The following is a 25,012-nucleotide window of genomic DNA, read 5'->3' as shown; positions in this document are numbered from 1 at the left end:
ATGTTTCAGTGTTTGACTCAGACTGCAGAACTCTGTATGTTTATTATTGAGGTCGTCTGAAGTGGTGATGTGTTTCTAATATTCTGGCCACATAATTTTGGTCATATCTCCTTTACAGCAGCAGCACCTCAATAACAAACAATAATTAAGTTCTGACCTCTGACTGAAACATGACGAGCTTCACGTCAGCGTTGTTGTTTTGGATTCAGGTGCGTTCACCTGATGAAGCAGCTGCTCGCTCTGAACTACTTTTATTCCAAACGCTTTAACTCATATTTTATGTTTTCAACTCTCTGAGACATTTTAAGACATTCGAACTCGTTCACAGCTGAAATATTCAGCACAGACTGAAGGTTTCTAGTCGCACAGCTGCATTCGTTTAAAATTGTTTAGAGATGAATGAAATGATTTGACAGGTTATCACATAAATCAGCTCTTCTCACATCACTAACCAGCTCCTGAACATACTCCAGAACCAGAACCAGAACCAGCCTACAGGTTAGAAAAGACAGACACGATGAAACCAGGAGCACTTTTAAACTCTGAACAGGTGAGTTTGATTTTTTAAACCTTTTTTAAACGTTCACACGGTGCAGTGTGTTCACTCATCATCACAAAGAAGCAGCTAAGGCAAATGAAAGTTGCTCTTGCATCTCGAGTCGCTTTTTAATGCTGAAAGAAAATCATCCACTCCACAATCGAAGAGACACAAACAAGCACTGAACTACGTGTGTGACTCGTGAGCTGTCGAGTCCAGACGGGCGGATCGATGACTTACAAAGAACAGCAACTTCTTCTTCTACGTCTGTGTGTGTTTTTTTTGTCCTCTACACAACTAGAAAGCAATAAAAAAAGAACGATGCAAGAGCGCAACAGTATCTTCTGCACGGATCCTTCCTGGAGAGAAGAAACATCTATGAAAACATAACTTAACGGGCCACTTCATGACTGAGTCAGAAAACGGTAAATTACAAAGGCAGCGGGAAAAACTCCGACGTATTTACAGTTCAGGTTTTATTCCATACAAATTTAAAGGTGTGTTTGATGTCTGTGGGGAAATGGAGGGATCGTTTCAGACACGTTGAAGTGAAACCAGCAGCGTACAATCAGGTCCGGCCCCCCCGCTGGGCCGGGGAGTGACGGGGACAGGAGGTGGAGGTGGGTGGGGTCCTTTCAGGGGCTGATGGGTAGGTTTGGCGGCCGGCCCGTCGACCCAGAAGTCTCTTCAATCTCGGGCTCTTCAGGAGAGCTGGGCGGAGCCTCGACCCGGTCGGACTCCTTCTTGTCCATTTCTTGTTGCTCCTGGATCTTCAGGATGAGCTCCTTGATCTCCTCGCGCTTCGTCTTCATCCGTTGCTGCGGAAACCAGTCGGACAGGTTGACGGGCAGGTGGAAACTGGGGATGGGATTCTGTTTGAAGAGACGAGAGAGAGTTTTTAATTAACTGCTGCTAACTTAACCAGGACTGAACCGGGCTCAGGAGCCCGACCGGACCGGCTTGGGGCACGGACTCACCTCGAAGAAGCTCTCCACATACTGCAGGATGTAAACTCCACAGTCGCTGAAGTTATCCTGCTGAGGCACGCGTGGGCTCGAGCCCTTCATCACATCCTTCCCAAAACTCTGCTGAGTCCCTTTACGCACCTCCCACTCCACCTCCAGGTACCTGAAACAAACGCACCCTCCGTCAGGTTCACACAAACCACATGCAAACAAACAAACCCTCTAAAACTCTCTGACACTCACTCTCTCAGAGTCTTCACCACAGTCGACCTGGCCGGACCTCTCAGGGAGTCCATGATGAGGATACAAGGCCTGAAGGAGGACAAGAAGAAGAAAGCGTTCACACTTCTTTTTCCTCTGCTGTTTCTTTGAGCGGTGCGGCAGTGACACCTTCAGGTGAAAAGGTGCAAATGCGTCAGACTTACTGTTTGCAGAGGTTTTGTTTGGAGGCCAAAGCAGCAGCAGCAGCAGCGTCAGAGCTGAGCGAGTCTTCAGCCAGAGTCCCGTCCTCACTGCAGTCATCCTGGAGAAAATTAATCACGTTATTAAAAAGCTTCGTCAACTCCTTCACTGACCGACGACTCCTCGACGGACAGATGAGGTCCGTTAAATCGGTAAAGTAAAGAGAGAGTCGAGTACCTGACCGGAGCTTTGGTCGTCGGAGAAGGTGAAGGTGTCGTCGTCTCCTTTTCCTGAACTGTAGCAGACGCTGATTCTGTGCAACTCGCCTGAAAAACACAAACGTGAAACAGTTCATGAGTCGGCTCAGGTTTGATCCACTCAAGACAAATTCAGGCAGGAGCTCTTCAGAGGACGGACGTGTAGATTTGATCATTTCCTAACTTTTACTTTTCGGATCTAAAAGTAACTAAACGAGATAATTAATGAGCCGATTAAATCCTTCAAGTACTCCACAAGTTAGACACTTGATGCTACAGTTCTACGGTTCTTTAAACTGTTTAAACTTGAATTTGTTGTCCATGCAGCTGGTACCTCCTTAACGTAGGATAACCGAACAGATTGACCTCAGGTGGTTTTGTGGGCTTTAGTTAAAAGATCACACTCCGTCATGTGCCGGATGTCCGTGTGTCGGTGTTTTCAATCCACCTTTCCAATTCTCCAGCTAAAACCAAAGGACATCATGCGCTGACTCACTTGTGTACTGCTTCTCATCGCCCTGGCCGTTGCCGGACACTCTCGAGATGTTTGCAGGATCTTGACCTGCCTCAGTGAAGGCTGCGTTCTCCTTGGCGGGGTCCAGATCAGTCTGAACCTCTGCAGACACCTCGGGGACGCCGGGGGACGGATCTTCCGAAGAGCTGTCGAGCCCATCTCTGTCCGGGGACAGAGGACGACAGTGGTCCGGGATGTTCTCCTCCGATGAGGGATCTGAAGCCGAGGTGGAGGCTGGAAACGGGTCTTGGCACAGCGGGTTCTGCTCGTACACCGGACCCTTGAGGCCCGGGAAGCAGATGACGGCCAAGTACCAGTGAGCCCTGACAAAACCAAGAGTTCAAAGCAGTTACAGCACTGAAGTCAAAGAGCGGGACAGAATTAGAGCTGTCAAACTAACTGAAGACTCACGACTCGTTGATGGGAACAAAAATGAAGTCCTTCTGGAACAGATCCACGTGCCGAGTCCACGTCTTGACCCTGTTGTGCTTCCTTTTCTGGATTCTGGGGGAAAAAAACAAAAATTTAAACATTTCAATATCAGAAACATCTGACTGGACGCAGAAACATCCTGTGTTGATACTGACGGCAGGTTTGTTGTGTCTGGGACGTTCCTCCGCTCTCTCTGGTTTAGTCTCTTGTAGAAGAAGGAACTGAAGACGTGGATTCTTTGTGCATCTTCTTTTTTCAATTTCTCTAAAACTAAATATCTAACACAGAAAGAAAAGAAAGACGTGAAACATAATAAACACGGCTCCTTGGATTCTATTAGTTGTCTTTTTTGTACTTAACCCTCTAGACCTCAGAACATCCATCATTTTAGATATATACACATTGTCAACGTGGATGTCTGTGATTATATTTTGGCGGGTTTCCAATCTTGTGTCCGATTGTGTTGTGATCCTGACCCACTGTGCAGAGTGGAAAGAGACGAAGACATTGTGAGTTCATCATCACCATCAGTCAACAGTAAAGGGACTTAACCGGCTCTCGCTGTTTTCTGGGGGAGGGTTCACCGAAGAGTCGTCAGGGAGGACTGACCGGGTCACGCTAACATTTCCACGTAATATCAAAGATGTTTTTCTCCTGTAAGTTGCCAAAGACACTACCGAGGTGTACCTATAACCAAGGTGTCATCACATAAAGAGCTACAAATGCCACATGTTTGGTATCAGATGAAAGAGGAAGCTGTGTTTTCTGCGATTGTCAGTTTCTGTTTTTGAGATAAAGCCGTTTGTTGATTGGACTGTCAGTGAACTGCAGCAACATTAAAGAGTTCTGGGGTTAAGAGGGTTAACGTCAATGTCTACAAAAGTCCCTGAACACTTACTTTAAATAAAAGTCTATGATAACATCGTTAAGGAATTCTCCATCATTAAGGCAGTGGAGGTCTTCGTTGGTGACCGATATGCCACCTTTGGCTGGAGGAGGAGGGTACACCATTAATCTGGAAGACAAACACCAACAACACCGTCACACTGGGGCTGTGGAATCAACAGCAACACCGCCAACTTCCACTAGATGGGGCAAAGTAATCCATATCTCTTGTGGGATCATTTCAGGAGAGTCGCTCACTTGATGATTGGTCCGGAGAAGGTGGGCTGGAGGTCGGTCATGTCCTCGTCTTCATCCTCAAAGTAGGAGCTGGTCTGCTGGCGGGTGGCCATCCGTGTGCGAACGGGCATGGCGACCGGGGAGACCTGCGTGACCTGAGAGACCTTGTTGACCGGGGCGACCTTGGTAACCGGGGAGACGTGGGTGATTTTGGGAGGCGCTTGTATCGGTTTCTCCTGCAGGAGGAGAAGAGTTTGAGATACAAACGGTTACTTTAAGTCAGATCCCTGCAATGTTCACAGGAAGAAGTGAAAGAATGGGAAAGTTTCCGTGTAAAAAATCATCAAATTCAGAAGCTCTGTGAAGTCGTGTCTAGGTGGTAACCCCAGATCTGCGAAAATTTTATGAGACTTCACCCGTTACCATTGTTTTTAGGGTCGCAAAAGGGTGGAAAGTTTCCAGTAAATGCCCAGAAAACTTCCATGGGAATGTATTTTCCCAACTATATTTAAGTTCACTGTTAAAGGGCCAACCTTTGATTTTGAAATTCCTGGTTTATTCCCATAAATTCCCGTTTATTCCCATGGAAAGTTTCCAACTTTGAGTCGATAAATCACTAGATGGAATATTAATCCAACAACTGCGACGATCGATCGATAGAAATCTTTTTATTATCAATGGGATATTTTCGGGTTTTAGACTTCCAATATAATTCCAATAATTTGATCGATTCAGTCGATACCGATTGCGGACTCGACCCGGTCCAGCGTCTCCACGCTCACCTTCTGCTCCTTCTGTTTCGTGGCCTTGTTGTAGTTGACCAGGCGGATGTTGGCCTCCTCGAAGGGCAGCTTGGCGGGGAAGTGGATGAGGTTGTTGTTCCTGCCGATCTCGCCCAGAATGTCCTCCAGGATCATCTGCTCCTTCATCGCCAGCCCGTTCTCGAAGATCAACACGATGTACTTCTCATCCGACTCTGTCGGCAGAACAAGAGATTAATATCAAACAGAAAACTTTTAGCATTAATCGAGAGGAGAGTCATATCTGTACTCACGGTCCCCGGCACAGTCGTACCACTGGCCTCCCGCCTCTTTGGACATGTTGAGCTGCGTTCGAAGGCGGACGCACTCCTCCGGAGTCGTCTGGAAGAACAAGACCGGAAGTTTCCGGACGCTGCACCACTCGCAGCTGATCAGCTCCGACGACTGAAGACAAACCTTCTCGACGGTGTTCTGCTCCGGACCTGCAGACGACGAAGATGTTTTCATGCCAGATATGTGATTTCACTTTCCAGCTCTGACTAAAGAGCAACAGAAAAGCTGCATCGATGTTTTATTTACTGTGTTCATACCTTCTGTCTCCAGCTGGATGTGATCAATGGAAAACTGGAAGGAAAAAGAACAAAGAAGTTAATTTATTTATTTCCTTTCATATTTCATGATTTTATGGCCCTAAAAATCCACTTCTTCTTCTTCTTTTTCGAGTTATAAAGTAGAAAATCCTTCAGTTTAAGTCTCATTTCTTTGTTTACTTTGTGTTTATTTGCCTTCACCTCTCTGCTCGACGACAGTTCATTGATGATTTTGGTGTTTTTAACCATTCAAAGTCAAACAACACAAAAATAACTGATCGAGTACGTCAGCAACTTCCATGTCCTGCAGCTGTTTTTGGTGGGTTTGAACACAGTGATATAACAGCTGTTTCTATGTTACTCCATCTCTCTAGGGATCCTTTCCAAAATGTTATCAGACTTTTATAATAATCTGAGTCTGTTGGTGACACGTTTACTCGACATACTGACGGATTATACACTGCAGGCTGCAGGTTCTCGCTTAAAACTGGACTCATTTCAAAAACTTTGTCACTTACACACAAAAACCCGGTACAACAGAGTTTTAAAACACAATAAAATATTCATTAAATCCTGAATTTATCATCAGCCATCATACAGGTGTTATTTTAGACAACTCGTGCAGGAGTTCTGTGTTTTCGGTTTCATGCAGCTCAAAGAAACGTGACGTCGGGTCCATATTTCAATAAGAAGACAACATGAAGTACTCACGATGACGGGCTTCGTCACCATCCTGCGAACAGTTCCCACTCTGACGCTCCGACACTCCAGGATGATGCTGTCACACTTACTAGACATGAACTTGGGTTTCTTTGTCCTCGGTGAAAACTGCTCAGGAGGTTGATTTCCAAACTGAGAACATAAAAACAGACATAAGAAGAAGAGTCCTCAGTCTGGACCTCCTGGTTCTGGTCCCATCCCGAGCCTCACCTGATCCTTCATCCGGGCTCTCCGCGGTAACGTGATCTTCATGCTGACGTCTTCAAAGAATTCGGTGTTCAGCTCCTCCTGCTGCTGCTCTCCGGCACTCTTCACCGCAGCCTCCACTCGGCCTCCGGAGGGCGCCGGCGAGGAGTGAGCGGAGTCTGCGGGTCGCGGGGAAACACTGTCCAGCCGGTTGACGCTTCCCGTGCTGGCGTTGTCAGCCTCTTCCTCCTCGTCGTCACTGGACAGGACAACTGGAGAGGAAACAGAACAGAGACGGACGAGGACATCAACATGCTGCTTCTTCTCAAACTAATTCACAGAGAGGGCACCTTGCTTTAAATCAGTTGTATACATATGTTGGAATCTACCTGCCCTGATGTTCTGTTGACTTTTCCTACAGCGCTGACGTCTGTTCGGTGGTGTAATGTTTGTTTTCCACTAAGATTCAAGACCGACTTTAGAAGGTTTTGATCTGTTTTCCCTCTGAGGGATAATTACTGTATTTCTTCTGTTCGTCCTGGAAAATGATGAAACTCCGTAACTAAACCTTCAGACAGACGTGACGAGCGTCAGATTAAAAACTGTCAGGGTGTTTCATCTCAGATCGCCCTGCAGCGCGTAAAGCCTTCGACAGTGATGTTTGTATTTATTTAGCAGAACACAGGAGCTCAGACGCTCTCACCTCAACGCTGCCATAGTCTGAAGGTAAAGAGACGTTTCAATCATGGTGAAGACTACGTCCAGGTTTTAGACAGTCTGCGGGGACGTCACAGAGACTACGTCCAGGTTTTAGACAGTCTGCTGGGACGTCTCAGAGACTACGTCCAGGTTTTAGACAGTCTTTGGTGAAAATCTACTTATCACTAAACTTTTTACTCACTGGGGTCGTTGAGCTCGTGCTGCTGGGCCGTCGTCCTCTTCCCTTTCGGCGGGTTTCTGGCTCCGCAGCAGCTCGACGTCCCGGCTAACAAGGGGGACCTGACGTTGTTTAGAGGTGGCAGGGTTCCTCTGGTGCTCACGATCCGTACCGGCAGAGTCTCCCCGCGGGGCGCCCTCATGGTCGTGACCGGTTTGTAGAAGTTCTGTTGCAGGCTGTTTGGTCCGGGGGAGGGCTGGGATCGGATTGGGGGTCTGGGGGTCGGGGACGAGAGCGTGGCCTGCTGACAGGGCAGCAACGCCACGCCGTTCCCACAGTTCTGACACTTGTTGCCGTCCTCGCTCGGCTTGTTGCACTTGACGCACACCGAGTGGTAGACCGTCGGCCGGAGAGGCTGCCAAAAAATAAACACTTGTTAAAATTAAATAAATTCTGACACGTTAGCAGCCTATAAATATCTGCGTAGGTCATTCAATATGCAGACGATGTGATGCTTTATATTTAAATAAAGTAAATATTGCCACGAAGCGTACAGCAGGAGTCACACAGCTTGTGAACTGCCTGTTGAACACGACTATATTTAGATGTTCTCCCTAACGTTAGTTTCACTCGGGGAGGATCAGAGTAACAAACTCTGTAGTGATGTTTTTACTTTGTAAAAGGTCACGGGCTGATCACAGCGTGTTCTGTCACAGAGAACAGCTGAATATGAAGCACTGCAGCCTCGGGATTAAACCTCACATCAACAGTGGCTCGGTGCCGCGAGGACAGACAGTCTGAACACCGCAGAGACGGCATGTCACGTTTAAGACGGAAGAAGAGAAGAGACGTGGACTCACCTCAGCGGCTTTGACCTGCGACGGGAAACTACAGCAGTCCTCTAGCGGTTTCCTCTTCTGCTGGACGCGACGCTTTATGTTCAGGGTCTGCTCATCTGAAAACAATCGAAACAAACTTCTTCAATCTTTGTTCACACAGTACAGCTGTCTAAATATGTTCAGGGTTTGCACGTTCAAGGTACATGTCCTTTATCATCACTTGCTACGAAGTTTACCGAATTCATTTATACCCACAACAATCCATCAACCATTTTTTAAAGATACAAATTAGACATATATATATTTTAAGACTTTGCATGAATCCTGCACAATAAATATTTAACTAACTGACCAACATGTCTGCTGACACCAAATTATCTGTTTAGTTGTACCGTTAGAGATCAACAGTGGTTAAAAACCGTCGTGCTCGGCCTCCAATGTTTGTCAATGTGGGATTGCTACAACCTTGATTTCTGCTTTTGAGTTTATTAGCTGACAAGAAGATCAGATTTGGTTTCACAGACTGAAATATCTAATATCATCTGTAATCTTTACCCATAAAAAACACAGGAGGTGGAGGTGGAGGAACAGGGTGTGATCTCCATGGCAAGCGTGCATGTAACCTGAGAGGCAGTACCCAGGGCTTAATGGCATGAAAAGCTGCTAACATCTATTATGAATCCAAACATCTGCATTCATTATCTGACTCGGTTATTTTGAGCCCCGGAGCTTCAGCACAACACAAACCCCTCTGAGCCGCCTCCGCCTTTTGTATTTTCATCCTCTAAGATAAAAAACAAACAGCGAGTGATCAGGCGGGTTCCCCTCCAAGGTCACCTTTAGTTTATTTGCAAACCGTCAGTTTATTTCCATACTCAGGAAGCTGTTTTGCTCGTGAACGATAAGCTTTGAGGATTAATGTGGACGGCCTGAGATCTCCTCCTCAGCCCAGATCTGTCTGCACAGTGTACAAAGATCAGTGCTCGTCCTGCAGATACCATCGAGCCGCTTCCTCTCAGCTCGAAGAACACACCGTCCCCGTCCGACAATAAACACCACCCATCAGCAGCTCAGAGGGACTTTAAAAACATCCTGTGTGTGTGTGTGACACAATACCTGGAATCTCTGGACAGGTGAGGACGATGCTGTCCACTTCTACAGCTTTCTGTGTGGTGGAGAAATCATTTCTGCAGGAGAGAGACACAAACACAAGGTGGTCAGGAGAGGAAAGACACCGAAGATGCTTCAACATTGAGTAAATCTCTTTAACTTTTCACTATAAACCAAAGTTTGAGTTTGAAAACGCTCACCAAAATATCTCAAGGGCCTGACACCTGCTCTCAATTTCCTTCTTTCATTTTTACTGCAAACTGAAGTAAACAAAGGCTTTATAACCCTCAATATAAAACAAATATAAACCTCAGACTATAATCGTACCATAAAAACACGAGAGATCTGACACCAGATGAAACCGTCTCTCTGCCAAGACCAAATCAACAAACTTTCAAGGATTTTCAAGGCCCATGCGACCCTGCAGGTCTGAACGGTTTCAGACTTTTTCTGAATTTGTCGCCGTCTCTTTGGACTGTGGTAATTATATTTAACTTCCTGTCTAGGCCTCTTAGCCCCAAGCCCATTGGTTCCTACTGAAGACATAAATCAGTAGTTTTAGTTCCTAAAGCAGCTAATCAGGGAAGTTTAGTTGTGTGTTCAAGGTAATGAAGGAACAACAGTGTTTGCTGTCACCTTTCACTGTGAGATGCAGCATGATGGGGTAAAATGACTCAACAGATTCGGGTCAGGCACAGGCGGCTGATCATTGTCCAGAATCCAGAGATAAGACGAATGTCTAAAGTGCTGAATAAGAAGTGACGCGGTTTCTTCAGATGACGAAGAAAAACTCTAAACTTTGTTGTTTTTATTCACAGCGTTCTCTTCGTACGGGACGTTAAACCTCTGAATGAATCTTTAATAATCAGAAGTGACCGTCAGGCTGCAGCCCTGCTGACTCTGGAACAGATATGAATCAGTGATGAGGTGATTCAGTGTTTGCGGCCAAGCGTTAAGACCTGCAGTCAGCGTGAGTGGGGAGAAAAGGTTTTTCATGTTTTCAACACGTTAAGAGCGCCGAGATCTCCCACGCCGACTCTGGAGTTTCCTGGAAAGAGTTCTGAAAAGATTCTGGGTTCCACAAACAGGTTCTCAGAGGCAGTGACGGGTTTGAATCCCAGTTCAAGCATGTAAACTTTGTTAGTTCTGCATAAATAAAGTTTATTATTAGACACACACCAAAGTCTCTATCTGAAATCTCAGGACAAACGAGACGAACGAAAACAAAAAAGACCAAAGCCAACAGGCCCCGACAGGACGGACTCACCACTTCTTCACTGACCGAGGTGAGTCTGTGCCGGACGAGCCAAAACATAAAATAAATAAATAAATAACATCTGGTGGTGTTGATAGCAGATTGCTACATCTTGTTGCAGTAATTAAAGAGTTTGTTGTAGTTTTCAACGTCACACTGAATATTTAGCTCATGTTGACAATGTGGATGAGGACTTTGAATTTGATGGTCATCCAAATATATTTTATTGAGCCTGAGGATACAGGTAAGAACCAGCTACTGCAAGGCTGAACTCTGGAGACTGGTGGAGTTCCTGTGGATCCTCAGCACACAGAGGAGATTTTAAAGACTCCAGACAACTCCTAACAACTGAAGTTACCTGAAAGCTCACTGCTTTAAAATACTTTGACTTAATACTACCTCCAACAAAAGGACAACTGGAACGCAACTTTCAATTAAATTCATGTGTCCATTGATCCACATCTCCAGGATGTATCCGACTACATATCGCTGAGTACTGTGCTGACGTCAGCTTGAAAACATCAATAAAAACTGGACGTACACTCTGTTAATGTGACATTCAGCTTCAGCACGTTCACAGGTTTTTGTCAGTCATGCATAAGCGGCACATTTCACGTATCATGAAAGGAAACCACAGTGTGTGATGCACAAACAAAACCTGAAAAAATGAAAATGTACCGACGTCTCGGGGACACGAACAAAGCGTGAAATGAGATCCAGATTGAGTCGGAGTGGATCAAAGTCTTACCTTTCCTTCAGATCGAGGCTGCTTGAAGATAAAAATCAAAAGAAATTCACTCAACTCATCTGCCATAATTAATTTTACAGCTTACACTCCAATTAAACGTGATTTTCTTCACGCTGAACCTCAAAACCTTCACACTCATCTACCCAGAACACAGACATAATGAACATCTTCACATTTAAATTACTTTCATCTCAATTATCTTCTCATCTCACTCATGCTGTTTTTACTCCGGTGTAAAAGTTCCAGCCCGAAAAGGTTAAAAACGTTTGTGTCATCTTCCTTTTCCCTGCTCTGTTCTCTGTAGACGAGTTGAAGAGGACGGATTCTTATTGTGTCTTAAAGCAGAAAACGTTTCTGCGCCTGAAACTTGTTCAGGTTATCAAAGAAGACTTTTTAAAAATGAGTTTTAACTTTAAGGAAATTAGGGGTCATGGGTCGCCACTGTAGCTCAAATCGTGTGAAGCGTGAACGCTCACGTTAATCCGAAGCGTGAACGCCCACGTTAATCCGAAGCGTGAACGCCCGCGTTAATCCGAAGCGTGAACGCTCACGTTATCCGAAGCGTGAACGCCCACGTTAACCCGAAGCGTGAACGCTCACGTTAATCCGAAGCGTGAACGCCCATGTTAATCCGAAGCATGAACGCCCACGTTAACTGCTCACGTTAATCCGAAGCGTGAACGCCCACGTTAATCCGAAGCATGAACGCCCACGTTAATCCGAAGCGTGAACGCCCACGTTAACTGCTCACGTTAATCCGAAGCGTGAACTCTCACGTTATCCGAAGCGTGAACGCCCACGTTAACCCGAAGCGTGAGTGCTCACTTTAACTTTCCTCAGCTGGAAATTGCCACGTCCAAGAACAACTTTCAAAGCCATGAAGAACATCCAACACGCCTCGTTTCAAACTTCTCAAACCCTCTTCCCCCGTTGGTCTCTAAACAACGTGTTATAAGTTTAGTTTTGTCAAACAGTCGACAGATTAGTCCAAAAGATCACGACGATGATGAAAACAACAAGTAGGTCCACTTTATTAACACAAAATGTAGGTCTGTAATATATACATGGCCTTATACTTGCTATGTCTAAGAATATTTTCCAGTTCAGAGGCTTTAACCTGATTCCTGGACTTTCTTTATAACGCATGAATCTGAATGCTTGTTTACATTTACTGAGGCTATCATTATCTCCAGTGTCCGTTATGAGCAAACATCCATCAAACAGCTTAAAATAGGAAAAAAGATGTTCTGTCTGAGCCTGAGAAGCTTTGTGTCCTTCAGCTTCCTTCAGTCTAAAATAATCCAGCGACAACACTTCCTGTTTACGGTGGACTCGCTGATGTCGACACAACTAAAGAGCTGATTCACGCAAACTTCAACGGTGCCACTTTTCCAGAATATAAACAAAAAAAGTTCTGTTTACATCTCGGTTCGGATGTGGCAGAAAAAGAGACGTGTGTGTGTTACCTTTGGACTGGTTTCCTTATTGCAGAGGGCATCTGTGCGTGCTGAAAGTGTCGCCCTTGTAACACGAGTCCTTGTGAAGGTGCCGGACTGATGATGAAATAGTTGGTTCTGTTGGGGATGGGGGACGACGTTGCTACTGTGAGAGGGACCTCGCTGCAGGACAGGAAGAGAACGCCGGACAGTCGTGTAAAATAATCATCCCCGTACTTTAAAGCAGAGCTTATACAAACAGGATAGACTCCGCACAGTACCTGAGCCGTTTGGGTGCCAGCTTGCTCAGAGGCCTCATGTGGTTATTTGGCCGGTTTTCATACGTTCTCAGGGGATCGGAGGAAGTGAAGTGCCTAGGAGTGGGAGACTGGAGAGACGACACATCAACATTAATTAAAAAGGGTCATTAGGTAAAAGAATTAAGACTAAACTAGGGATGCACGAGATTTATCAGACCGATAAAATATCGATAGGTTCATTTTAACCGATAAAAAAAAGATAAATTAATGAAATTGGGGAAATAGTTTTCAGGCCGAGTAGCCCCCCAAAGCGTCTTATTGGCAGGACCCAAGCCTGAACATGTCTTCACCAGTGTGGCAGAAGATAACAACAGCACTGCTGTTTGCAGAAGTTGTTCAGCGACGATTCAGTGAGGAGGAAAGAAGACTTTGAGTTTTAATACGACACTAAAACAACACAGAGTGTTTGATGATTGACACCTATCACCTGTCGACCAATCAGAGAATCGATTAATACCGCCCACATTCACCTTTGACCCACCAATGACGATCCAGAAACCTTTGACCCACCAATGACGATCCAGAATGAAGTAAACCCAAAAGGTGGTATATCAAGCGAGAGGTCTCACTTCACTGTCAAAGCCTCTTTGTCTTTATGTAACAACCAGGAGCTTCATGACTGATTCAAACTAAAGCAGAGACATTAGCAGCGTTTCTTCGCCTGAATAAAACTTTTGACCCAAACAGCAAAGATCAGACACACTGCATCGTTTTGTGGATTTTTGTTGCTACTCTTTGGGGGCAGAGTTTTCATCGCACAGTGACATATCTTCATAATTACGGAGTCTCTGCTTTCACGCAACGTTTGCGTGTTTTGGTTGAAGTGGTGAAATTAGCAGAAGCGCCAAAGTGGACATGCACTGTTTTCGTGTTTTTGTTACATGCCCAGATAATTGCTTGGGGACTGAACTGTGTTTCGTTTGGGTGGCGATGCTTCGTAGATCTTTTAGCTGAGTTTCTCTCCGTCATGTTGGTTTGCTGACAGACGCTGATCGTCTGTATCGTGCATGCATCTCACTCTGTGCCCGTACTTTCGGGTTGAAATATGAAGTTATCGGTATCGGTTGAAATTTTTCATATCGTGCATCAACACATTGTTAAACTGTTGTTACATCAGTTTCTTTAGTGTGAATGAGAATCCTCACAGGCCTCACACTTCACTCCCAACAACCACAGCAGCATCAGCAGCTCGCCTGTAGTGTGAGCTCACAGACCGCCGCCTGGGTCCTTCGGGTGCCATCGCTCCAGGCGCCCGGCGTCAGCCAGGCTGTGGCAGCGTCTGAGGGGAGCCTTCAAACCAGGGAGGTGAAAATCAGGAGACGAGAGCGCGGCTTACCTTTTTCTCCTCGGGGGAGGTCGGCTGCTGCCTGTCCATCTCCTCCGTGCTCACCACGCTCGCACTGACAGGAAACAGGAAACAGATATGATGAGACTGTGTGTGTGTGTGTGTGTGTGTGTGTGTGTGTGTGTGTGTGGATCCTAGGGTTCGACCGATACGGAGCTGCAGTCCGATACGTTAGAAACATGTTAGTATAACGTTAACTGGTCACAAGCTTCAGAACGCTGAGCTGCTGTGTTTAATAATAAACTGATCAATCAGAATTATTGATCTGAACTCACTTCGGGTACTCGGATTACAATTTTCTGATACTTTAAACCAACAACTTCAGTTACTGATTACTTAAATACTAGATCTAGATACACTAATATAATAAAGAGCACGATCTGCTCTTAACGTGTCAATAATAATAATAATAATAATAATAATAATAATAATAATAATAATAAATGATGTAATATTGTTGTTATTACATCTACAGGTGAAAACTTTGATCCTCTGGGTTTAAGTTCATAGCGAGTACTTTTACTTTTGGTACCTGAAGTATTTCTACACAGTTTAAAAAACATTTTCACTGACAGACTAACGGTTCTCTCGTTAATGACCTCGTTAATAATGTAGATGATTGTTTAATTATACTTCAGCTGTTACATGTGAACTGTTAGAGTACTGTTATTATTACTTATCCAATTACATTTTATTCATTTACTCACATAATAACTTTTATTATTTATTACATGTTTTATTTACACTGTTGTTGATTGAACTGATGTTAGAAATGTGGCTGTAATACGCTTCATGTGAAACTTTCAGTACAGAAATATTAAAGATATGTTACACATTAACACAAACTACAGCTGTTTAATGAAACTTCACAGCGAGCGGGAATTTTAGAAAGGAAACATCGAAACAACTGTTTCACTTATTTATCGAGAAAAACTATAAAACAAACTAATTTATCATCTCCTGATTAAACGTGCAGACTTCGTCACGATTCTCTAAATCCAAGATTTGATCTGATTTTTCAGTTTAACGTCACGACTCGATTTGATCTTTTTCTGGGTATCGTGTCTGATTTAATCACCATACGTATAAATATATATAAATATATTACTTTTAGATGATATTCAGTCAAATTAAAAGACGTTATTAAAAACAACAAACGAGGAGATGCTCAAAGATATTTTACAGGGACGATCTGCGACGTATGTTCTCGATACTGAAGCTGATTTTCAGTCGATTCTCGATATAAAAATTGTTGCATGTGAATAACGAACAGTTTAAAGTGACAAACGGTTCTATCTCTGCTGCCTTTAAATGCAGATTAAATCATTTGCAGGTTGAACAGTTTTTACACATCGGTCCAACCCTAGCAGCTTCCAGCCGACGCACAGATCTGGACTACAGAGACAGAGAGTCTGCTCATCAGCAGAGTCACCGGGGTCTTTTCCTGCCGTGTGGTGGGAAGTGATGCAGTGCAGCGGGTGGAGCGGGTGGAGGGCCGGAGAACAGAAGAAGTGCTTACTCATGTCTCCTTTCCTCTTCACTGTCACCAGAGAGAGAATAGCTCCAGTTGTGCTTGAACCCTCCATCTCGCCTGGTCTCTGACCTATCCAGGGCTTGGAGTGGATAATAAACCAGACTCACATCAGTGCACAGTGGACACACACACACACACACACACACACACACACACACACACCTGAACCTTGCCCCAATATGCAAATATTCAGCTGGACGTACACTCACATGACCGAACATCAAACACACTTTATGAGCATTAAATTCAACAACACGATGATTATTAGGACAGCACACGCGACGCTCTGTGACATGACAGTGCTGCACAGTCCGGGCTTCTTTCCTTCAGACTTTAGACGAGCTGCAAGTCTTTGTCAACACACGTTTTGGGCCGAGAGCCAATGTAAAGACCTCGCTCACGGCTCAGAGGTAAACAAGTCGTTCCCATCGGAGTCTGGAACTCGTCCATGAGGTGAGATCACTCGCTGACGGAGAACGTGATGCACAAGAACGTCGCAGGTTAACTTGATACAGTCCACGTCCACAACTATGACACCCTGCTGGGTTCAATATCCGTCCTCTTAACCCGCGCCGGGTTCAGCAGGACGTTCCAGCTCCTCCTGGAGGATCCCGAGGCGATCCCAGACCAGATGGGACCTATGTAGTCCGTCCAGCGGGTTCTGGGTCTGCCCCAGGCGGTCTCCTACCAGCTGGAGGATCCTGATCAGATCCAGCTGTTTAATAAATATACGACGTCACTTCAGTCCTGCTGTTTTAATTCTGAGCTCATTATTTCCTGTGAATGTTCCTGATACTTGAGGAACTTTTCTGTGTTTAAACAATGATCGGTCTCTGTGGACTTTAATTATTCATTTTTTGCTTTTTTAAAGAAGATTCATCAGGTCACAGATCCTCCAGTTAAACCTGTTCGAGACAATCAGAGCTTCAGAAATCACAACAAACTCCCTGATGACGTTCACGTGGGCGCAGGAGACGTCCACGACGGAGAGCTGCACTCGGCCCTCGCAGGAAATGGAACTCAGCCATAGGTTAAAACACGCACGCGTTTCCTAACGAGATCCTGCCACGGCAAATCTACGACACGAGGTCATTTCCTGTCCCGTTCACTTCAACGCAAAGTCCATCTCTCGTATTTTTATTAATTAAAACATTAAACAAGGCTTGAGGTTGCCAAGCAACCAGGGCCAGCTGCAGGCCACCAATCGGAGCAGAGCAATTAAGCAATTAAGCGCAGCCGTTCCTGTGAGATAGAGAAAAGCCCCTCGAACAGGAAGGCTTTGTAGGCAAACCGTACGTCGCATCACTGAACGGGGTTCGCTGTGAGCATCCTGAGATGTTCCTGAACGTCTACATATAAATTTATGTGGCTAAACTGAAGAAATGTGACCATGAGAGTGATGGAGAGAAACTTAGTGCGACTGCTTTTTTCTGGACAGCGTCAGCGGCGTCATCACGGCGACAACGACAAATGCTCCTACGTTTCTGTCTTTAAATTACGTCAGTAGAGTGAAATTTGTGGCCTCGGGTTGAACGTAACCGCTGTGAAACGATCAGGAAATCTTTTTTTATTTCTCTGATTAGCGACTTCATCGAGTCTTTCGCTCGCTCTCCTCATTCACTGTCTATGTCACTCGACCGCTGCCAGCTCTGTCAAACTAAATTAAAGATTCTTTGTGTTTCTATTTTTACGTCTGGTTGTGTTTTTGATCAACGTATCACAACGCTGCCAAACCGCACTAACCCGTTAAAATGAACAGAAAAAAAAACGTGTTTGCACATTAAATGACATATTTAATATTATATTCAGCTCATAGATAAACTGACCAGTGAAACAATAACTGCAGGAAGTTTGGATGTATTGGGAGCAGATTATTTCCTTTTAGACAATTCTCCTTCTGTATTATTTATTTATACTAAAACTAGAAATCATACATACTTAATAACCTGTGAATACAGCCTGTGTTCAGCTCTTATCCTGTCAAAGTTTATATCTTAAATGATGAATGAATCTGAATCTACGTAATATTTTTAAAAAATGTTTGTTTGTCTGTTTGTTAACACCTCTTTTAACGCCTCGCACCTTCCTGTGAGGCGTCAGTGGAGGTCGGGACTCCAAAGTTAGAACGTTTGAGAACTTTTGCTTCTTATTTTAAGGTTAAACGTCGACATCACTCCACGCTTTGACAACAACGTGTCCATCCGTCTGTCAATGCGTCCTCGCTTCCTGTCACATTTAATCATCTCCTAAGACAAAAACAGGAAACAGGGACTATTTCCAGCAGTGGATGAATCCACGCTTTGGTGCTGTGGTGACGAGGTGTGTGTGTCAAAACAAACCACACGTGGCTCATTATTATCATCATTACACGTTCACTGTTGATGTTTTTATGGATTCATTGACCATGAATAAAATATATAAAACATCACCTGTGCGAATGTTTAGCAAACATATCTTAAACGTTACAGTAGGGATGTGCGATATATCGTCAAAAACATTCCCCACGGTAAGAATATGTCATCCCGCGATAAAAACGATAAATTACCATTGATGACGTATGTATGTGTGCGACACACTCGCAGCCCAACACGCATATTGACAAACATGGCAGAAGGCGGAGCAGATACGCCGGGCAGCGAGGAGCTCGTTCCTCGCGGCGAGGAGCTCTTTCTTCACGGCGAGGAGGAGCTCTTTCCTCACGGCGAGGAGCTCTTTCCTCACGATGAGGAGCTCTTTCCTCGCGCTCCACAAGCCAATCAGACACTTGGTCAAACCTCCACGGACGGCCTGAAATGTCCGTGAAGCAGAGACTATCTAAACTCTGTTCATCTACCTGTGTGTGTTCTCACTTTGTTTATTTCATGAACCAGCTTCTAAATCTGAGTCTGACTCTCAATTTACAGCAAAATATAATGAGATGAAGAAGTTTAATTTGATTTGTGTCCGATGATTAGCGAGCGACAGAGAGAGAAAGAACAATAACAGAAATAAAAAGTTATTTCCTGTAGAGTTGTCACGATACCAAAATGAGTAACCACGATACTACACCAGACGAAGTATCACAGTTCCAGATATTATCGCAATACTGCAGCTTTTTTTAATTAGTATTATTTTTATAAACTGCAATGTATTTGTACAAGTTATAAATACTTATTAATGGACTTATACTGTTGTTTGGTACATGATAAACATAATACTGGTGAATAAGAATTAGACTGAAACAAGTTTGAAACAACAAGTTTGTTTTTTTAAATTAGTGTTGCCACTGACGACGCCGCAGTGGCAGACTCTCTGCTCGGGCTCGGTGCTTCTGCCATGGTGAGTGTGTCGTCTCGTGTTTGTGACTGTAAGCCGTGCACGTCTGGGCCAGACAGAACTTTAGCTTGTTTGTTTGTTCTGAAGCGAGTTTCTATGGAAGCGGCGCTGTCTTCATGGAGTTCGTTCTTGCCGGCAGAAACACACGAACAGCCAATCAGCTAACAGACGGGCGGAGCCAGCGTGTGGAAACAGCCAATCATTCAGCAGCTGTGGAGTTCAGTCGCAGTAGTTGTCATGTTGGTTTGTTTACATGCAGTGAGAAGCCGGGAGGCGGAAACTGGCACCGGTCGGATAGTAATCCACGGTAGTATAGTAATCCACGGTAGGACCGTCCTGTAGAATTTATAGTACAGTAGGAACCGTTACGGTTTGGCACCGCGGGTACCGTAAAACTCTAAATTTCCTGATTGTTTCACGGCGGTTACATTCAGCAGGTATAGAAACGCCCCTCGACTTTATTATTATTCCGGTGATAGATTTATAGATCAGGCTGAATTGGTGTTTATTTATCGTTATCGTGATAAATACCAGAAATTATCGTGATACGTTTTTCAGTCCACATCGCCTTCGAGCAAGGCGTTTAACCCTCTGAGCTCCAGAGTGAACCACCCTCACAAAGAAGCTTTTATTTGTGTTTTTAAAGGTGCAGCCTTTCAAAATAAAACACGGACTGTGAGACAGGTGCAGGCTGACGTCAGCTGTGACGCGGTGACTGTTTACAATATGTAATGTTAGCCTGCTAATGTCCGAGGCTAGCCGTGTTCAGCGGGTTAATTAGAGTTCTGCTGGACCTCGGGACAAACAAACATGTTTTAAATGTTTGTAATTAAACTGTCTGTGTGTTTTATTGTGCTGTATTCACGTCATGTGGCAGCGAGCAGCCCAGCAGAGGCAGGAAGGCCTGTCAGACCTAGCGGCTACATCCAGCTAACGTCAGCGCTAACGCTGCTAGCTCAGCTCCAGTTCTGGTCCACTGGACCGGGCTGGACCGGGTCGGTAAGACACCGCTTCGTCCTCCCCCTCCAGGCCCAGGAGATGCGGCACTGTCACGCCGGCCCGGGCGGAGCTAACCAGAGGATGAGCTCGTTATACGAGGCTAAGCGTTAGCCACCTAGCCGAGCTGGACCGAGACTCTGTGACACAGAGAGCCCGAAAATCTGCCTCGACAGGCGGGAAGCAGAGCGCCGAGAGCGGCCTGAAAGGTGCGGAGAGTCCCGGCTTACCTTCAAAGAAAAAGCGTCTGTTGTGGGCCATGTTTATTCCATGGTCCCGCCTCTGGTCATAGTGCGGCTCAGCAGCGGCTCTCGGAGCTCCGAGCTCGGCTCTAATGTAGCAGCCTGACCGCCGCCGCGCTCCGCAAAGCTGCCCGCGAAAACCGCCGGAAGGCACGGGCGCTCGCCTTCAAAGTAAAAGTATGTTTGGAATAGTGTGGCAAAAGGCAAACTAAAAATTTTATATCTTATACCTACCGCTGGTATTTTGTTGGAGCCAGAATCAGAAGTACTTTATTACAGATTAACAGTGATAGCAAGAAAACCAATAGTAAGAAAACAAAACTTTAACAATATACCCTATAAAATATCCAATTTTAAACAATATATACACATGTATAAATAACAGTTAGAAGGTCTGGACAGAAGAAGGTTTTCTATAAACATGAAATATATGTAAAAGATGTAAAAAAAGGCACAGGCACTCGCCTTCAAAGTAAAAGTATGTTTGGAATAGTGTGGCAAAAGGCAAACTAAAATGTCTATATCTTATACCTACCGCTGGTATTTTGTTGGAGTCATGGCGTACAGAGGACAGGGACAGAATCAGATTTAGAATCAGAAGTACTTTATTAAACTTTAACAATATACCCTATACAATATCCTATTTTAAACAATATATACACACTATATACACATGTATAAATAACAGTTAGAAGGTCTGGACAGGAGAAGGTTTTCTATAAACATGAAATATAAAATATATGTAAAAGATGTAAAAAAAAAGGCACAGGCGCTCGCCTTCAAAGTAAAAGTATGTTTGGAATAGTGTGGCAAAAGGCAAACTAAAATGTCTATATCTTATACCTACCGCTGCTATTTTGTTGGAGTCATGGCGTACAGAGGACAGGGACAGAATCAGAATCAGACGTACGTATTACAGATTAACAGTGATAGCAAGAAAAAGAATAGTAAGAAAACAAAACTTTAACAATATACCCTATACAATATCCTATTTTAAACAATATATACACACTATATACAAATGTATAAATAACAGTTAGAAGGTCTGGACAGAAGAAGGTTTTCTATAAACATGAAATATAAAATATATGTAAAAGATGTAAAAAAGGCACAGACGCTCGCCTTCAAAGTAAAAGTATGTTTGGAATAGTGTGGCAAAAGGCAAACTAAAATGTCTATATCTTATACCTACCGCTGGTATTTTGTTGGAGTCATGGCATACAGAGGACAGGGACAGAATCAGAATCAGAAGTACTTTATTACAGATTAACAGTGATAGCAAGAAAAACAATAGTAAGAAAACAAAACTTTAACAATATACCCTATACAATATCCTATTTTAAACAATATATACACACTATATTCACATGTATAAATAACAGTTAGAAGGTCTGGACAGAAGAAGGTTTTATATAAACATGAAATATAAAATATATGTAAAAGATGTAAAAAAATAAAAATATCAAAAATATATACAAGCTAAAAGACATCCAAGAAAAGACAGTGGCAAGTCTGGAAGATATAAATAGTATAAATATGGCGGTATGAACAGAATGAACAATATAAACAGAAACAACAGTTTAAGTATCCGTGTGGCAATAATTATAAGAATTATGAGTCTAAATATAAATATGGCAATATGGCAGTATAGACGGACTTTACAGTATAAACAGTGAGGTCTATCGAAAATGAGATGTGTATACAGAGTGTACATAAAAAAGCATGTTTGGAACTGGTGGAAAAGGCAAACTAATGACAAAGAGGCAGTGGTGGAAGTATTCACTTTCTATCTTTTTATATAGTGTTTGTATAAATGTTTAGCACAGGTTAACTTCTTAACAGTTATGTATTTATTTTCTCTGCAAATGTTTAATTTCTCTGTACGTATTTAAATTTAGATCTATCTCAGGTTAATTTTAACGTTTGGCTACTGTGTCATAGTTTAATTCTAATGTGTATTAAGTGTATGTTTGCATGCTGCTACTGGATGCTTGAATTTCCTTTGGGATCAATAAAGTATCTATCTATCTATTTATTTAGATATTGTACTAATATCACACTGAAAACTGGAATAGTGTAGGAAAAGGCAAACTAAAAAAATCAGGAAAATGTACTTAAAGGTCCGGTGTGTAGAATTTTGTTGTCAAAGTAAAAGTATGTTTGTGTGTAAATCCAGCATATGCATGTTAAAAATAACCACCTATCAGGATATATTTTGTGTAACTTCATTAATTAATTTGTTTGGTTTGTGTGAGAAATGTCGTCACAATTACCCAAAGTTCAAAGTGACATCTTCACAATGTTTGTTTGTCCAACCAACAGTCCAAACTCCAACTTTACATCACGTGACGTCCTCACGGGTTTCTGAAGAGCCGTCGCTGGTCGCTCTGGTCGTCTTCACAGTCCTGCCTTTGCAGACACTGAACTAATGCAGAGATGGTCAGATTTGCATTGATGAAAACTATAACTACTTCATAGAAATTCTTTTTTTGAATAAATTAAATTATAAATTACATAATTCAAGTGGTGATTGCAGCATGTCTTAACATATATATATATATATAATAATAATATAGATTAATATATGTCGATCTCCGAAATCAGCCAAATATTAAATTATCTGAATTAAAATAAAACAGATTCTAGCTAACCTTTATTACTTACTCTGTGTAAGATTGATCCAAACTATAACACTACTCCTTCTTTTATTTTGAAGGTGATTTCCGGAAGTACATTGTTTTCATTTCTGTTGACTGACTGAACTGCACAGCTCTGTGCACAAACCTGGAGTTTGTACATGTCAACTTTTTTATTCATGCCATGTTAATGTGAGTTTAAGAGGCACACAGGACAGTTTCATTAAAGCAGAGTGAAGGAGGTTTAAAAAATAAGAGACAGAAAGTCAAATTATCTCATTGTGATGTCATGTCTGAGGGATTATGAGACTCTGTCACTCAAATTATTTATTACAAGAGATAAAAAAAAACAACAACATAAATTTAAATCTCAGCTGTTATCTTTGTGTGTATTTCTCATGTGTACATCAGCATCATGATATAATCAGACTGATTGGATTAATAAAAAAGACAGCGATCAGAGCTAGATGGCGATGTTCCTCATTAAAATGAAATAAATAATCATCATGATGATGTCACTCCTCTGCAGTCACTTTAAATTACATTATCAGTTAACCTGTTGATAATCAGTGAATCTATATAATATGTGACTATAAAATGTCACAAAATGTTGGAAACTGCCCGTCAGTATCAGAGCATCGAATTAATTTTATTCTATTTTATTCAAACAAATAGTTGAACATTTAAAGATATTCTGTTTACCAACAGAGAGAAGCAGCAAATTCTCACATCTGAGAAGCTGCAAACAGAAACTATTCTGTTTATGTATAACAAATGATCATAAAATCATGAACAAACGATGATACTGTGGGGGATTGATTTTCTCATTTCAAGTGCAGTAATTCTATAAATAATGGAAGATGGATGCAACATGAAGTTATAATTCTTTATAAAGAGAATACCAGTGGAGACCGCAGACTGTCTAAAACCTGGACGTAGTCTCTGTGACGTCCCCGCAGACTGTCTAAAACCTGGACCTAGTCTCTGTGACGTCCCCGCAGACTGTCTAAAACCTGGACGTAGTCTCCGTGACGTCCCCCCACAGGTTTCTTTCTGAAGAGCCATTGTGTGTGCTGCCCAAAAAATGGGCAAAGCGTCCCCGCTCTTAACCCTGCATAACTTTAAGCCTTAATATAATGTGAACAGGTGAGTTGTATATAAATTCACCCTCAGTACAGTTGTCATGAACGGGGAAATTAGCTACAGAGACCAAAACTGTTTTTTGTACCAGGCTGTAAACATGTTTATTTCTGCTGTGAAGTTGGACATTTGGACATGGGGACTTATGGAGACTGACTCACTTCTGGAGCCAGCCTCAGGTGGACGTTAGAGGAACTGCAGTTTGTGGCTTCACTCCACAGCTACAGAGGTTGACCTAAGCCTAGCTAATTGCATCCTTGCTCTCACTCCAAACTCTGACATTATTTTGGTGTGTTCTCACCGACCTCGTGGAAACAAAGCACACTTCAGACATGACCTGATACCGTCACCGTGCTCGGGCTCCTCAGCCTCACATGCGGTGGTTGTACTCCTGCAGTATATATAGTGCGTGATAATTCACGGTGAAATGTGCAGAGTTGCAGGAGCAGCTCATTAGGGTGAAGTGAGTCGTGGCTTTCCCCTCCGTTAATGCACTGCGATGATTATCACACAGCGGCGTTCATTCATCTCCAGCTCCTCCAGAGGTTTAAATTAACGGAAAGTTACCGATAAAGCAGGAGTGTGGTCACTGCATCTGAATTTCATCAGTTATTATTCTAGTGTTGCATCATTTGTAGCACTGTGGCTCTATGAATGTTGATAGTTCAGTCCACCACTTTTGGTCCAAGGTTTTGTAAGGACATTCATGGTCCCCTGAGGATGAACCCCCGG

The 25,012-nt window shown here is 43.4% G+C and overlaps 1 protein-coding gene across 4 annotated transcripts; it reads right to left on the bottom strand.

Annotated features, from left to right (window-relative positions):
- Positions 1–635: 635 nt before the first annotated feature.
- senp6a (SUMO specific peptidase 6a) lies at positions 636–20,650 on the bottom strand. Of its 4 annotated transcripts, none has more exons than XM_019275082.2 (24): positions 20,493–20,650; positions 15,937–16,030; positions 14,409–14,472; positions 13,034–13,140; positions 12,783–12,935; positions 11,317–11,337; positions 9,320–9,390; positions 8,225–8,319; positions 7,389–7,779; positions 6,512–6,759; positions 6,293–6,433; positions 5,582–5,615; positions 5,285–5,473; positions 5,013–5,206; positions 4,252–4,466; positions 4,007–4,123; positions 3,264–3,386; positions 3,088–3,180; positions 2,659–2,999; positions 2,143–2,231; positions 1,929–2,026; positions 1,747–1,815; positions 1,516–1,666; positions 636–1,410 (listed from the first exon to the last, which is right to left on the bottom strand). In XM_019275082.2, exons 1-24 carry the CDS (start codon positions 20,521–20,523, stop codon positions 1,174–1,176), a joined length of 3,366 nt encoding a protein of 1,121 aa, XP_019130627.1. In that variant the 5' UTR covers positions 20,524–20,650; the 3' UTR covers positions 636–1,173. The 4 variants fall into 4 exon arrangements, with proteins under 4 accessions (XP_019130627.1, XP_019130628.1, XP_010741142.2 ...); XM_019275083.2 differs by having other exon boundaries at positions 11,317–11,334; XM_010742840.3 differs by lacking the exon at positions 11,317–11,337.
- Positions 20,651–25,012: the final 4,362 nt, after the last annotated feature.

This window comes from Larimichthys crocea, chromosome VI (genome assembly GCF_000972845.2).
Source record: "Larimichthys crocea isolate SSNF chromosome VI, L_crocea_2.0, whole genome shotgun sequence".
Lineage (NCBI taxonomy): Eukaryota > Metazoa > Chordata > Actinopteri > Sciaenidae > Larimichthys > Larimichthys crocea.
The sequence above is the reverse complement of the archived record's forward strand: the minus strand, read 5'-3'. Positions and strand labels throughout refer to the sequence as shown.